Raw genomic sequence first — 17,165 nt, 5'->3', positions numbered from 1 at the left:
GCCGGCGGGGGGAGGGGGGGGGGGGGGGCACAGTGGCGGTTCAATGGGGGGGGGGGGGGGGGGGGGTCTAGGGGGCTCCCCCCGCCCCAATTTTTTTTGTCTACCCCCCTCCCCCACCAAGAATGTGACATACATGCGAACGGTCTTCCCCTAAATAGTCGTGAGAAGGGTGTTTTTGTACACTTTTAGTTAATAAAGTGTGCCTTATTGTATGATTTTATCAGTGCTCCCAATTGAAAATATGGTACGAGCCCCCCCCCCAACAAAAAGTTTGTTTGGAGCAACAAAAAATATGCATTTTTGTTGCTCAAAACCATGTTTTCTTTTTAAACGGCCACCAGCACTCTTCCCGCAAAAAGCTGCTTTGAATTTTCACCTTTTCTTCACTGATTGGTTTCGGGGTACATTTTGAACGTTCTTGCGCCCTCTTGTGGTGACTTTCGAAGCCCAAAAATGCTTGACTTTTGGAAGGACATTGACCTCAGGAATGCCTTATTGAGGGAATTTGAACGAAAAAAGTGGGAAAATTGTCAATACAACTTTTTTTTTTACCCAAAACGGGCAAAGATGCAGTAAAGCGCCCTCTTGTGTTAACCCGGCTTAACCAAATGATCATAATCAGCACACCACCAATCCTGGCAAATTTTCGGCCCATGCATATTGTAATTTTAGTACGGCATACAATGTGCCCCTCCCCCAAACGACATCCGTTTCCCATCTTCTGATTGCTCCACTTACATGCATATCTAATGCCTTGTTCTCCACAACACAAACCCAAGATAGGCTTTACGTCTTGAGAGTAATGTTCCTTCCTCACTTCAGTTATTTAAAAGGTAAAATAAGAGGAATCGAACTCGGATCACCTGATAAGTGCCCCCACCCCTGTTGTGCCCCTCTTGCGGATATATGTGCTCCCGAGATGAAAACAAAACTAGCAGTAAGAATTCGGAAAATTTGTTTTCAGTAACCATTTCCCCAAAATGGTATAGAGAGTTCTGATATGACCGAAGAATATGAAAACCAAGCGCCAAAACCCTCACAATGCGCCCTGAAAATGGGGACATTATGCGTACTTTGCATATCTATTGGCCGGTTTTGAAGAGCGCCCCCTATTTAGTAAGATGGTTCCAGCCCCCCCCCCCCCCCCCCCCCCGCACAACACACACACCCACTAGCACGTTTGTTTATGGTGTAAATAGAGGATTTTCTTTGTTTCTCTTTCCTTTTTCTTTGTTTGTACTGTTTGATGGGTAAACCATCAACTTTTCGAGACTTTTTCACAACAGCTCTCATTGATTTTGTACACGTTTTCTAATCGAGGTCGTTCTCGATTTGGTTCCTGTCCTCGATTCACCGATGATGTTGCACGTGTGTCCTCGATTTACACCATAAACAAACGCACCCATATACATGTGTATATACACACCACATTTATATTTGATTTTACGGAGGCCAAGTTTACATGTCCGGTGAAAACAAAACGTGTCGATTTTCAGCACGGATTTGCAAGTGCCCCTTTTTAGTGATGCCCCCTTCCCTCAAGTTTACCGTTCCGCCGTCGCTGGTCGTCTTTCATTTTCTTTTCATTTTTTGGGGGTTAACCATCAACTTTTCGAGATATTCTCACTCAAAGAAAACGACCTCTATTTTCCCCAAAGCGGAAGAGTAGCCTTTTGAAAAACGATCCCTCCATAACATGGCAAAATAGCGCCACTTACGAGCGCGATTACATCCAAAATGCTCATAATTGGAAGCCCCAAGTCCGGACCAGAGGTTCATTGCCACATCTCTTTAATACCCCAATTTTGTGGCTCTCATAACTCTCTAATATAGAATATTAAGGGTATAACTTTTATTCATAAGCTGGGCGGATGGATTTAGGCCTATTTACTGGTGTGCACCCCTAAAGCCACGGACATCATGAACATGCATAACGCAGAGAGAGAGCGCGCCCTCATTTCATATTGTCGGACCTTATGTGGAAAAAAAAATGCCCCCGGTCCTAATCAGACCCCAATAACCCCGGTCCCGATAGAGTGCAACAATCAGAAGGAATAAATACAGTCATAAAAACGTTCTGATACTTAAGTCGTGTTTTTCAAACAGCTATACACATTTTAAAATAAGTTCATCTTAACATTTTTTTGCACACTTTATACATTGAACGCAAGGTGATTATGTGAGAGGGGAAAAAGAACAATAAATGCTATGAATAAAAAGAGGAACCAATCAAGATTGGGGTACATAATTGTTAGTGTTGTAATATGAATGGGAAAGAAGGAGTAAATTTCATTATTTTTAATATATGATTCCTTAAAAAACATCATCCCCCAAATTCGTTTTAAGAGACAAATCCTACCCCCCACAAAAAAAAATCGTAGGCCTCACAACAATTAATTTTTAAAAAAATGAAATAACCGAAATGTTTTAAAAATTAAAGAAAATGCAAATACATTTGTACACAACATAAGATACAAAATATATATAATTATAAACGTACAGTTTAAATTGTAATAAAGCACAATATTTTGTGCTGAAAATGTGAGAGACGTGCTTTTTCTGTACAGTTTCACAAAATTACGACCATACAGGGCGAGTAAAAAAAAGAAACCCAAATGTCGGGACCATTGTTTTAGTGACGTTCTGCAGGTAGCACTTTCAAAATCTAGGATATGAAAGCCCAATTCATAAGCTTTCTTTTAGTACAAGAATCATTAAAATCACTTATGTACTTTGCAAGTTTTAAAGGCTCTGTCCACGGATCACAAAAAGTTCAGTGTTCTTTCAGCAATTTAACGAAAAAAAGCACATAAGGATGTGTGTGAATTGTTTCCGATTTGCTGAAAGAACCGTTTTAAAGTTCTGTCCACGAATCACAATAAGGTAAGTGTTCTTTCAGCAAAACGTATACATAGAGATGTGTGTGAATTGTTTTCGTTTTGCCGAAAGAATGCACACCTTTTTTTGTGATCCGAGGACAGAACTTTAAAACGGTGGTTGTGTTTAAAACTCCGCAACTTGAAAAGTCCATGAGTGATTTGAATGATTCTTGTACTAAAAGAAAGCTTATGAATTGGGCTTTCATATCCTACATTTTGAAAGTGCTACATGCAGAACTTCACTTAAACAATGGTCCCGACATTTGGGTTTCGTTTTTGTGACTCACCCTGTATTGAACAGAGGGTACATTATAAGTCGTTTCAAAGTAAGTTTAAAAAACAATGCATAATGCAAAAAAAAAAAACCTAGCGCTTGGGAAGCTTAAAATACGGTTATACTGATCCGTACAGAAATGATGATGAGTGACATTACTTGTACGCAAAGTTAAATATTGTTTGTAAATTGGTAAATTTAACGTGTTACATGTACATGTAATTCATAAGTAACCTTTTATGCGCGAAATTTGGTGATGAATATGTACACAAAAATAAACTTAGAAAAAAAACCCACCATTTTGCCATAGTAAGTCGAGTAGCTTACAAAAATAATAATGAGCTTACAAAATAATAATGAGCATTATTCAGGAGCACAAGCAATATCGGTCATTCCCTTGACTTCGTTACAGTAAATAAATAGCACTCCTGCGTCAGTCACCAGCCTGCTTTGCCGCTTGTGCGCAGGTGCGAAACTGGAAGGGTTTTGTCTGCAGGTGGCAGCAGACACATTCGAAGCAGGAAGAGCCATGAGCACAATGTTTTGAAATAAGCCAATGTAATTTTGAAGAAAAAAAAATCAAAAAGGTAAAAAACCTAACATGTGCTTCGATACTAGATCATGAGCAAAAAGTAGTGTCGAAAAGCTTTGCCGTATGTTTTTGAGTAGCCTTAATGCTCTGGTTTACCACAAAAGCGAAGATTTATTTTCTATAAGGCCATTATATACATGCACATGGCACAGGTCCGCACGCCACACCTGCGAGCGTTTCCAGTTTATTATAAAAGATGCGCATCAAAGTCTGTATACATGTAATAGCAAGATAGAGAAACGTATTGAGTAATCTCGTAAATAGTTTATACATAACTGTGATTACTTTTACATTAGGCAGTGTACTAGCGTGCCTGGGCATTGCCTTTGGGCAAACCCAGTCTGGTTTCAGCCGATATAATCGGCTCTTGACAAGTCCTTTGCATCAAACGATTATATACACCGAATCAAGACCAATCCTCGGCCGCCGTTCCTTCTCACGGTTCAATATACATGTACATATAAATTACAATGGTCGAAATAAATGCCTTCCCTCTCCAAAACAAAGTATATAGTACAAAGCAAGAATACCAGGTTTGCCATTAGCACTGAAGTTACGGTTATCAGTCTTTTGATTTACACAACCGTATACTGTCCTTTTCGTACAAGCGCTAAAAAAATGGAGCATCCGAACGCAGCCAATGTTCGCCTTGTCAACGTCACTTAGGAAAAAGTGGCACTCTTTAAAGCCGACCTGTCTATGAAACATCACAGCGCCCTCGTGTGAATGGATTTAGCACCAGTCGCGGTTTGCAATCGCAGCCTTATGGATCACAAACGTTTAAGTCTATCGCTTACGTCCTGGTATAATTGTATAATATTGTCTTGCCACTTGGTTCTCCATATCACGATATGTCGTCGTTCATGTGGTAAGTACTCAACAGAGGGCGTTCTTGTAGAGGGCGCCTCGTCGGTCGTACGGCAACGTTACAGTGAATTAAAGTCTCCACAGAGCTAAGTTTATATCTCGAATCAGCAGATTTTCTTCGTTGTGACTGTAGCACTCCTATACGCCAACGTTTGCTTACCAAAGCTGCTTACGTAAACATCGAAGATGTACGTCGTATCGGGCGACAACCCACTAACTTCCTCCATGAGAACATCCCTGTCGACATCTGTCCCACTGATGGATCTACAGATGACTTTTTCAGTTCTCTTTCTCATGTCAGGCTCCAGACACTGCCTGTTGCGACCTCGGGATCTTTTCGTGGGCCTCTTGGCCTGTTTGTCTACCCGCTTGTACAGGCAGTACTGCGACACCTCTTTGGTGCTAAGCCACGCCAACGTGACCGAGTCACACTGCCGGAGATTCTCAAAGACTTTGATTCGCTTATCGTCAGGCAGCCGGGGGAATGGGTACTTGTTGGGCCGCGTGGTGGCGAAGATTCTGAAATGCGTGGACCCTCTACGAAGGCTCTTGACCTTGATCTCGATGTCACCCGAGATGTCACGAATCCAGAAGTCCTTGAGGTTACGGATGTTGGAGCTCCGTATCTTGGTACCGTCTCGCCACACCTCTGCCTGAACGGACTCGATGCAGGGCTGCACAGTCACCATCACATCTTTCACCGTTTCACCCACGCTGAAGTCGAAGGTCTTGACTGGGGAGGACTTACGGACCGAGGACGTACGGAGCTTTCCATCCTTGAGGACGATATGTTTTCTGATCTCAGGTCCTGGCCGTGTGATGATGGAGGTACCAATGTAAGCCACACTCCTATTGTTGGTCTCATCCACAGCGAAGAGGTCGAAGTAGTATCGCTTTGCTGGCTCCAGGTTGGTGAAGGTGTGCAGTGTTTTCTTCCCCACACACTCCACAATGATATCCTCTTCTTCTCCTCCTTCTCTGTCACGTGCTCTTCCCTCCTTGTCCGCAGTTTTATCTCGCCGGTGCTGGCGCCTCTCCGCCCGCTCATGCTCGAACCCAAACCCGGTGTGTTCCGGCTGTGCGGGCGGCTGGTCTCCGTACAGACACGACTGCACGCTGCACCAGGTGTGGTAGTTCTGCCTGGAATTGATCGCCACGCAGTACACGATGGGCTCTCGGTAGATAACATCGGATGGGCTGGGCTTCCAGGCTAGTGACACTTTGTTCTTTCTGAACGAGGTGATGTCGAGTCGGGGATCAGTCGGCAGCTCCGGGTACAGGTGATCCGAATCCGGCGTGGTGGTTGCATAAATCTGGACGCTGGTGCTCTTCTCCGGACTCTTAATCTCCAGCGTGTAGATGCCTGCTGGGGAGTTGTAGGTGACGTAGGTGCTGACGTCATACCCCACGTACGTCTTGACCACCGTGCCCTGCTTTGGGTTCGGGTGACGGCGAGGGCGCTGTTCACTTAACTGGTCGTCACCTGTGGAGATGAGAAGAGAGAGATTAAGTTAAGTGGTTAAGTGACAGAACCTCACACATCTTTCAAAAGGGAGGCGTGGTGCTAACTTCAGGCTATACCCTTTTCACGGATGTTTCAAACTGGGGCCAAGTTCGCGCAAGGACTATAGTTAACCAATGGTTAACTAACGTTTGCCCGAACTCTGTCTAGTCGACGGTGGTTGACTACGCTAGTCGACTATTTGGAACCAGCCTACTGGGGTTGGTTGCTTCGCTGGTAACCAATAGCCGCGCGGATTCATAACGCTAGCAGAGAGCCAGGATCCAGAAGTTTTGCGATGACATTTTGACCAGCGTTTGACTAGAGACGTTCGCACGTTGCTATCAGTGCGCAGGCGTAAGGTACGTCACAAATCAACCACTAGTCGACTAATGGTCCTTGCCCGAACTTGGCCAACACTTTAGCAATAGGTAATTTCTGAGCGAAAGAGGGCGCTCTTACAATGCCATCCGGAGGGGAAAACCAAGCGTGATTTCAAGGTTAGTGACTTAAGTATACATGTTGCTAAAATTAAAACAATTAATATCTTTATTTATAGGTCTACATTGAAGTAAAGTTACAACATTGCTCCAATAAATGATATCTACTGTTTCCCTTCGTTTCATTGGCTCGAAACCTGATCTAATTATTTGCTTGTTTGACATTCCTGCAATCTGATTGGATACTCACTTGAGCCACTGCCGTCCTCAGGTAGATCCATGAGGGACAGGGTCCAGTCTAATTGGGCAGCACACGGCGTGACTGTGATGGCCACTGGTGCACTATCCTCCTCCACCACGAAGTAAAAACTGTGCAAAAAAAAGACAAGAAAACAAGAAAATGAAAGACGGGACTTCGAGAGGTCTCCTTGAACTGAGGGAATCTAGTATTTTTGGGACTGCATTGACTTAAAGTTAAAGGCATATAGGATCATTTGCTTTTCATGCGTTTTGTTCGTTTCCAATAATTACACCACTCAAAATCAAAAGAAGAATGTTCAAAACCTAACCTGTTGAAGTTTCAGCTCGGAGCTTAGTGGATATTACACTTTTCTATGAGATGTAAATCCCTTAAATTGCAAATCCGGAAGGGCGAAGTGCTTTGATAAAACGTAAAGTGAGTGAACCACAAATTAACTATTCAAAGAGATTCGAGGTGTAGGACAATAAATATTTGCATATTCCAAACAGGCCGCACATCTATGTCATTCGAGCAAGCCGTGCAACCCTTGTCGTTTCTTTGCACAACTATACAGGTTGAGTAAAAAAAAGAAGCGAAACCCAAATGTCGGGACTACTGCTTTAGTGAAGTTCTGCATGTAGCACTTTCAAAATCTAGGATATCAAATCCCAATTCATAAGCTTTCTTTTAGTACAAGAATCATTCAAATCACTAATGTACTTTTCAAGTTCGGAATTTTAAACACAACCACCGTTTTAAAGTTCTGTCCACGGATCACTGAGAAGGTAAGTGTTCTTTCAGCAAAACGAAAACAAATCACATGGATGTCTGTGAATTGTTTTCGTTTTGCTGAAAGAAGGCACACTTTTTTTGTGATCCGTGGACAAAACTTTAAACGGCGGTTGTGTTTAAAATTCCGAAACTTTAAAAGAACATGTCGCGATTTGAATGATTCTTGTACTAAAATGAAAGCTTATGAATTGGGCTTTCGTATCCTAGATTTTCAAAGTGCTACATGCATAACTTCGCTAAAACAATAGTCCCGACATTTGGGTTTCATTTTTTTGACTCACCCTGTAGGCTGTATACAAGTAAAAGTCGATGATTGTCTACCATTCAGCAACCGTGCTCAAGAAAAAGGAATTTCTAAAGGGCATTATTGCAAGAGTCGGGATTGTAAATTCAATGCTTGATGATAATACAGCTCTGAATCGAATCTTGCGTGCAGTGTTTTCAAGAGTTTCATTTTTGTGTTCCCGGTCGTACTCCACAGGAAGACAGGATAAGCCTCCCTTGCCCCAATGTTACCCAACTCTGCCATACCAAGCACCAAGGCTCCTGCCCGTTACATGATGTCATTATCGTGTTGGCAAGACAAATTCGGACAAATTGCCCGTCAAACGGAGTCCTGGATGACGGATCAGGGGCACACAAAAGTGCAGGGCGCGGGGACGACCCCACCCCCGGGGCGAGCAAATAGCTCGCGTGATTGTACCGAGTAGTTCGCGGCAGGGGACCCGACTAGTGGCTGGGCAAGACATCACTATCTCTCGGCGTTGTTGTTGCGTTCTCCGGTCAAAGTCATGGCGATTATGTACATCGCATATGCCCAGTATAGCCAAGCCGACGGCGTGGGCTTTTGTTTTCGGCGTGCAAGCTGGCCGTGATTCAAGTTTGACTATATTTTCCGTATATGAGAGAACATGAACCGCATGTTACTGAACTGCGCCATTTATGACTTAAACTTTCGAAGTCACAAAGCTTCCCACATCAAAATGTGAATGCTTACATTAATCTCGCTCGTGGACGTTTGTGCTGATCACAATCGCACCGACTTGTTTTTACGAACAGCAAAAAGTTCATGTTTTGTGTGTACGGCGCTATGGTTCCCTACTGTGTGGCGCCAAGAAGAACATCCGGGTTATTGCTACAACTGTGACGTCACAGGTCAAGCGCTGAATTTCAGAGTTTTACCCAATTGCTCTTGAACCAGTGCATGGGCCTTATTCACGAGTCGGCCATATTGAATTGAAAGTTAGGTAAAATCTTAATTTTTGGAACTTGCAAAGTGAAATGAAAGAAAGTTAAAATTATAATAAATTTCAGTCTGCTTCAATTAATAATTTAAAATTTGTAATTAAACATTCCCTGATGTTTAAAACCATATTTTAAAAAATGACAGTAAAATAAGGCTGCATTGTGCCTGCATAAATAGTCAGGCGCCATCCCATTCAACAGTTAACAATTAATGAAATGCATTCAGGGGACTCGACAAAAAGGCCCATTGGACGGCATCATCGCTTATTCTCATTACAATGTACCTGAAATATTACCGACTTATTGGTCTTGAAAGAGGGAATCAAAACGGTGCTTGGCCGGTTTTAAACAATATGTTTAAGACAGGTTGGAGTTTGGATGCTGATAATTACCCTAGCCGAATAAATACCTTTTCGGTAAAAAACAAAAAGCTTTCAGTCCAAAAGTCAAAACAAGTCAAAAACTATGAATTTCCAACAAATTTGTTTTTCTCGAAACCATGACCCTTTAGCTATGTTATGGCATGACCCACTCGCGAGAAAAATGTAAACAACTGGAGATTGGCGCGCGCGTTGACGCGGCGCAGAACGCAACTGTGCCGATGTAGCGTGAAGTAAGGACTATGAAATACTGACTCACTGGTACGGTATGCGCATGCCTGAGGATTTTCAACGTTCAACCAATAAAATGGTACTGGCACCACATTTCATAGGAGTCCAAATTTCATGTGACACTAGAAAAGTGTTTAAGACCAGCAAGCCGGTGTTGGTCAACTGTTTAAAACCAACCACGTGACGGGCTCTCGACCAATAGGAATTGGTAAACTGTCTTTATAGGTATTCTATGCGCTACGCAGTAACAACGGCAATTTAATACCAGCGAACATTGCTCTTCAAAAGCGTACGGCGGCCCAACTTGCTAACTCAAAAGGCAATAAACGAGAGTCGGGAAAAAAAACTTGACTTCCTGTAAACTCAACTCCACGTCTGGTGATCCGTGACAAATCTACGACAACCAAAAAAAAATTTCCCTTCCTAATCCTATCAACACAAACACAGAATCGCCGTCGGGCACATCTTGACGAAATCTCGAAGATGGGCCTCGACGCAAGATAAATAAACGTCGCGTCGTTTGCCATCCCTTGCCCCGACCTTTGTGCGCATGACCCCTGGGCACGACATCGCCAATGACATATCATGAGCGTGCATACGGAAACCATTGTAAGTGCAGGTTTTTCTTAAGTTGAACTAAACTAGTGCAAGTACATCACAATAATAAAACCAACAACGTCTCCAAATGTTACCAGATCAAAATGGAAATTATTGTAGCAGTAAATATTGCTTATATCTACAGGGTGAGTAAAAAAAGAAGAAGAGAAACCCAAATGTCGGGACTATTGTTTAAGTGAAGTTCTGCATGTAGCACTTTTTAAATCTAAAGGATATGAAAACCCAACTCATAAGCTTTCTTTTAGTACAAGAATCATTCAAATCACTTATGTACTTTTAAAGTTACGGAATTTTAAACACAACCACCATTTTAAAGTCCTTTCCATGGATCACAAAAAAGGTGTGCGTTCTTTCAGCAAAACGAACACAATTCACACACATCCCTATGTGATTTGTTTTCGCTTTGCTGAAAGAACACTTACCTTCTTGTGATCCGTGGACAGAACTTTAAAACCTTACGGTGGTTGTTTTTAAAATTCCTTAACTTGAAAAGTACATGAGTGATTTGAATGATTCTTTTACTAAAAGAAAGCTTATAAATTGGGCTTTCCAATCCTAGATTTTGAAAGTGCTACATGCAGAAATTCACTAAAACAGTGGACCGACATTTGCGTTTCGCGCTTTTTTTTTACTCACCCTGTATAATATGCAGTGCAATTTCGGGCCTGACCCTGATATTCGCAATTGCAAATTATTTTTTCCCCCTTGTGATTCGCATTTACATTTAGTTGCAGCAATGCAGGCCATTAAAGTTGTGTGAAGAAAAATTTTGAATTGAATTTTGGATCGGGCCCTAATTATTATGGGACAAAATGAACATTATACCGCATCATGTTGACAATAATTTCTGATCAATGAAGAAAAGTATACATGAACATTTCTATAAAAACGAATGTGAAAAAAGGGGGAAATAGTGATTATTTTTTTTCAATTGAGAAAAAAGGGAAGATATTGAGTATTACAAGACAATCCCTGCGCTTTGATTTATTATGTTTCGCACCCGATGCGCTGGAAGGGTTTATTTGGACAAAAAAAACTATAGCTATCTTCCAAAACATGCTTTCAAAGATATTGGTTTGTGACGCAGCATTCAGGATCAACTTACATGTAACACAGTGCACGTTATCTCTCGTGAAAGAGGCCACACTGCATGTCAACGAAATAATTATATCCAGGCTGCAGGTGTTGACTTTAATTATCATTGTGAGGATGCTGTATGACCATTGCAGTATGATTGAACGAAGCCATTGCGACTGAAATCGACTCTAAAAATCCTTAGCTTATGCCTGTCATATTAGCAATGCATGATTTCTACTTCAATTTCTTCATTTTTGACTGCCTCAAAATGTTTGCACAATGTTGTTTTCGGCGACATTATTCTGCTCTACAATTTTTCAAGAAAAGGATTTTTCTTTATTTTTCAGACTAAAATCTCTCTTCGGAGATCGGTAGTGAAAAGAGATATATCAGAACTAATTTTTGGAACAATCGTCAGGCGCGTAGTCGGGAAGAGGGGGAGGGGGGGGGGGAGGGGCGGACAAACGCACTTAAAAAAAAACTTCGCTTATCAATCAATACTGTGAACCGGCGACGAACATTTCAAGACAAGTTAAATCTTAGCAAATTTTTAAGCAAACATACTCTCTAAAATGTGAACAAGTAAAAAAAACCACCATTTTTAAGAGTGGTTTTGACTCTTGAGTGGTTTTACATTATGGTCCACAGTGAAAACCACTCTATTAAAAATAGTGAATTAACTTCCACCCTTTTTGAAGCCATAATATTTATGGGGGTAACTTCTAAGAGTGGTTTTGCCACCGATAAAACCTAACCCAAAAATGCCCCTAAACCTGTTTTCCAGAGAGGGGGGAAACATTGTGTGGACGTGGGCAAGTCCACACAACGTCGCTGCTACTTAGTTTATGTGGACCTCTTTTGTTCGGAAATTCACACAGTGAATGTAATGCTTGTACGTTTGGGGCACTTTTTCTTGGGGAAGTTTCTGGCAAATCGATTGGTTTGTGTTCCACTCTGGATCCGTGATATAGTCCAACCAGCGGGTCAGATCCTTCGCCGAGCCCGGCTTTAAAGCGCGCGGGTCAAGGCGGGGTTAAAAACAATATTTGCCCGGATCCCGTGGGGGATTTTGGGCATATTTTCGAAAGTCACAGAGCAAGCCGCCCGATTTCAAATATTTGTTTTACCCGACGTTCAGCGAGGGGATTTGAGGAGAAGCGGAGGGTGGGAAGTTAACCCAAAAGGTCAGTTGAAATAGAAGGGGATTCCTTAGGAACGGGACAGTTTTGTCAGGTAGGGTGTGAAAACAAAATTGGGTGCATTTTCTACTACTTTTTTTTTCTCGGAGTACAATTTTCATGGTCCAAGGACAACTTCCATGTGACACATAATTTTCTAGAGTGGAAAGATGCAAGCTCCAACCCCCTTAAACCCCCCCCCCCCAAAAAAAAACCAAATATAACAATTGTTCAGCAAACGTAATCTGCACAACGAAAATGACAACAATTCATTTCCATGAATACATATGGGGGAAGCGGAAATAGGGGGATTTGGCGCTGGGACGAAGTGGCAGTGGGGCTAAGTGGCAGTGGGGCGAAGTGGCAATGGGGCGAAGTGGCAATGGGAGGAAGCGGCGATGGGGCGAAGTGGTTTAGGGCGAATCGACATGAGGCGACCAGACCAGTAAATAGGCCCAAAATTGCCTACACCGGCCAAATCACGAGTTGCATGCCCTCAAATTCTTCGGTATTATTGCATTTTGTGGGCCATGAAATCGAGGGTTTATATAAAAGAAGGGTGGAAGCCGTGCACAGGACTGTGAGCTTGTATTACGGTGTAAAATTTAAATAAAATTGGGCACTAAAAGCGCTCTATTTTGCAATGGAGCGAAGGCATCGTTTTGCAAAATGGCGATGGGCTTCAGAAGTTCAGGACTAATTTTAGGATCATCTTCGGATGGAAATTTCGCCCAAAAGTTATCAGATATTAAACAAAAAAATGAAAGATGATGGAATAAGCTTTTAATTTGATGCCTGTCTGGAACTTCTTGGAGAGTTGTGAGTATCTTTAAGTAATTTTGGGAAGTGCGGGTAATTACCACTGATCTATGGCAGTCTATATTTACTGGTCTGGAACCATTACCGACATACAAACTGAACGGACCGCATATCAAGGACTACACTTACAATTTACGGGTGCCTTGAAAAACGTAGCCTTTCGTTTCAGCCCCATCCGGGAGCACCTTGGTATCCGCTACAGACTCTGGGTTGGCCATCTGCAGCTGGAATATTTCCTCGTCCCGCGTGGGCAGCTGTTGGCCCCATGTCAGCCTGGAGAGCGAGACTACCAGAAAGTGCAGCAGCAGCGTCATCGTGACGGTAGAGGGCGTAGGGCGGGGATACATGTTGTTGAATACGAGGCCTGTGAAATTGAATAAACAGTTCAATAAGCAATTATAGATTTCATCAACAACGGTTGGTCATCCATCACCGGTCGAATAAACAGGAAACTCAAGGCATTTTCAGACGACGCCTGAGGTATTATGATGACATGGCAAAGTTCGATCTGGGTCAACTGTGGGCTGAGGTCAACCAAAATAGCCATGTCAAAAGTGGACCACATCAAGACCATAGGAAATGCACCCCAACTGGAAAATGTGACGTTAACTACTGAAACAGTTCATTCGGAAATGGCCCCTTATTATCTAACCACTGAACGCTCGACCGTTGCCGATTCATTGATGATAAAAAAATAACCTTGATAAAAGCGCGTATATAGCTCATGAACCACTAAACACGTCGCCTTTCTTAAATCTAATATCTGAGGAAAAATATGTAAAAAAAAAACCCAAAAAACCCAGATAAATCAGTTCCGATAACAACATCGAAAAAATAACGTAACATTTAAACAATACCACTTATTACTTTCTTGGCGCCAGTCACCAAAACCAAGACAACTGAACTGACACTTCATTCGAAGTCCCATTGCCGTAACATTCAACAGTCAAAGCTTGACGTCAACTACACGTTGGGGCGGGCAATCAAACACGTGGTGACCAGATCGATCGCCTTGACATTCGATTTAAAACAACACGAGGGGATGGGGAACACGACCTCATTAGTAGAGGCTGATTAGTAGTAATTGTAGCCACTTATATGTTCTCTCCAGCTGAATTCAAGGACCTATAAATAGACGTTAGTAAAGACCTTTCCAACTAAACTAAAGAAATGTAAGTCTAGGATATACAAACGGATAGGGCCTAGACGTAAAATTGTAGCAATTGTACTTTAACACTGCAATTTTCATACACGTTTAACCTCCCTTTTGAAAGGCAAAATCTCGTTTTGGCCCATATATTACGATTTAGTACCGCATTTGTCACTTTAGAATGTGTTTTGGAGGAGTTGACGATGTGTTGACGGTATTGTGCGTGCTGACGGTGTGTCGACGGTGTTTTCAAGTTACGGACTTTAAACACAACAACCGTTTTAAAGTTCTGTCCACGGATCACAATAAGGTAAGTGTTCTTTCAGCAAAACGTATACATAGGGATGTGTGTGAATTGTTTTCGTTTTGCTGAAAGAACGCACACCATTTGTGTGATCCGTGGACAGAACTTTAAAACGGTGGTTGTGTTTAAAATCCCGTAAATTGGAAAGTACAAAAGTGATTTTAATGATTCTTGTACTAAAAGAAAGCTTATGAGTTGGGCTTTCATATCCTAGAGTTTGAAAGTGCTTCATGCAGAACTTCAATAAAACAATAGTTCCGACATTTGGGTTTCGTGTTTTTTGACTCACCATGTACAGATTTAAATTTGAGTTACCCAATGGTAAGTTAAAGATATGGGTCAATCTAATAGTTTTGGGGTCCACTTTTTACCGTCCCTGTATCCTACATCTGACCTCTATGATTGTATCATTCTGATGCACTCCTTAATACAGTCGTCCTCTAAAGAGTGATTGTGAATGACAATCTATACCAACCCAACAAAATGAGAAAAAAAAATCGTTTGAAATCATTCGATAACGATACTAGTATGGTAAATTACAAAGTACCAAGGTAAGGATAGGAAATATATACTTTCGACCACGGGCGTAAATCCTGGGGGTGGGGGGGGGGGTATATATCCCCATCACTTTTTGACCAGGGTTTATGGGCTACTGGATCATGCCCGCCAAAAGGCGTATGTAATAGCACTGAAAAGTGGAGAAACAAAGTACAAAATCTTTAAAAATGCGTCTTTTTGATGTTAGCGAGAGCATATATCATGATATACATGTACATATATCCTAAAGAGCGCCCCTATAATGTGGTGCCCTGCACCCACCCCCCTTTTCAAATTTCCACGGCCGGAAAATTTTTGGATTGTTGGATTGTGGTAATCCCCCATCCCCCCACTCGCCGGCACAGATTTACGCAACTGCTTTGGACCATATATAAAATGACCCGTATAAATACGGTAGCAAAATACACGTACATGCACGGCGTTTGCCATAGCAGGACCATAATTATGGATAAATTTACATGACCACGGTATTTATACGTACTTAGTGTCATATAAGTCACCTATTATACCCGATCACTTTGATGCGAAACAACACGATTTTGCTCACTTTAAATTAAGACACAGAAATAGCATTGCTTCAAAGCTATCGACAGCGTGAATTTCAATAGCTGTATTAGATTTAGAAAACACCTGTTCTTTGAAAGGTTTAAATGCGGATCTGATGCGCCTCAGCATCGATCTGAGTTAAGAAGCTAAATACAAACTTACTTTGCTTGGACGACTTTCCCGCTGCTACGTCTGTCCGCACTGAAAATATTTCAAAATGAAAGTGATACTATACAAGACTGTCTGGATGGCAGGTATGGGGATAATAAAAAAAGAATCCAGACTTGACGAGACAGACTATGCTCCCGGGACCTCCTTACGTGACCGAGCGACGCATCTTTGTGCCAGGCCGCAGAAATGGCAGTCGTTACGGTACAAGTTAACGACGGCTTCACTGGTGATAGGTGCTGCGTTTGCCGTACACTGATGTTGTCAAGACGGTAAAGTTATCTTGCGTGTGACTTCCACGTTTCTGCGAGGGTAGATTTCTGTTCCATGTACGATCGTCGTTTTTAGAAGAAAAAAAGATCCCAACGCTTTTGAATGCAATTCCTGCCCGAGCCTTCGTCGCGAGAGTAAATGGTGTTCCTCGCACGAAGCCAGTGGCTATTTACACTGTGCGGTAAAGCTGGGCTATGACACGTTGCCTTCAGTTGTAGCATGGCACACAGACTGAGAATCATAACTTCCGGATATCAAAAAGAAAAAAAACAGGACGGCATCCCGTCCCGGAACATCCGGGCGAGTCTGAACGACGACTCCAACAAACCTGGCAAGCAGGAGGCAGGCAAGACTTTCTTCTCCAAAGAGAGAGAGAGAAAAAAAGTAGAAAACCAAGAGTGAACTGGTGTATAGACGTACGAAGGAAGTGAAGAAAGCGAGCGGACGCCCGTTGGTAGACACGCCGGCTACGGGACACGATGTCGGGGCAAGCGACCTGCTAAACGCCCTTCGCTATACCAGTGTCGTAACCGATTTTGACGTCTCCCGCTGGTGCCCATGTGTGCTGTTGGTAGCCACGCAGCAGGACATCGGTTGACTGAAGTTCGTCAAGTATTACGACATATGTCAAAACCATGAACTACGCATTACTATATAAAATATCCCTTTATGTACCAATTTCTGGGTAAACAATCTCTGTAGGCCTGTAGGTTCAGGCCTTCCTTCCTCAACAGTTAACTTCAACTGGAAATCACATGTTTTGTTGGTGACACAAAAACACAATAACATAACCGAAAAAAAATCAAACACAAACACAATGAACTTGGTATCCATAATTCCTCCCCGCACGTCATTGAATGAATTCTTCAATACAACAAAGAAATGACACATATTTTGAGACAATATCGAGAAAATGTAGTTTCCTTCCGGTTTTAAGAGCCCCAGGCTACGAGGTTGACCGTCGGGTAGCGTGTCGAGTGGCTAACCCCGCCGGGCAGACAGCGCTGCGGGCCAGGCAGGAGCCTACCGTCT

At 42.5% G+C, this 17,165-nt stretch overlaps 1 protein-coding gene across 6 annotated transcripts in view; it reads right to left on the bottom strand.

Moving 5' to 3' along the window:
- Positions 1-3,152: 3,152 nt before the first annotated feature.
- Positions 3,153-17,165, bottom strand: part of LOC119731194 (protein NDNF-like) — a 50,366-nt gene continuing 36,353 nt past the window's right edge. For 5 of the 6 annotated variants that reach the window (XM_038204262.1, XM_038204263.1, XM_038204265.1 and 2 more), the window contains 3 exons: positions 13,264-13,498; positions 6,804-6,922; positions 3,153-6,095 (listed from right to left, as the gene is read on the bottom strand). In XM_038204262.1, the coding sequence (XP_038060190.1) occupies positions 4,717-6,095; positions 6,804-6,922; positions 13,264-13,481 (1,716 nt within the window). In that variant the 5' untranslated portion in view covers positions 13,482-13,498 and the 3' untranslated portion in view covers positions 3,153-4,716. Of the gene's footprint in view, positions 6,096-6,803; positions 6,923-13,263; positions 13,499-15,854; positions 16,675-17,165 lie in introns of those variants that run through there. The other variant, XM_038204267.1, reaches the window with a different exon arrangement.

The sequence above is a fragment of the Patiria miniata genome, unplaced genomic scaffold (genome assembly GCF_015706575.1).
Source record: "Patiria miniata isolate m_02_andy unplaced genomic scaffold, ASM1570657v1 HiC_scaffold_23, whole genome shotgun sequence".
In the NCBI taxonomy this organism is placed as follows: Eukaryota; Metazoa; Echinodermata; class Asteroidea; order Valvatida; family Asterinidae; genus Patiria; species Patiria miniata.
This window is presented reverse-complemented; position numbering and strand designations above follow the sequence as displayed.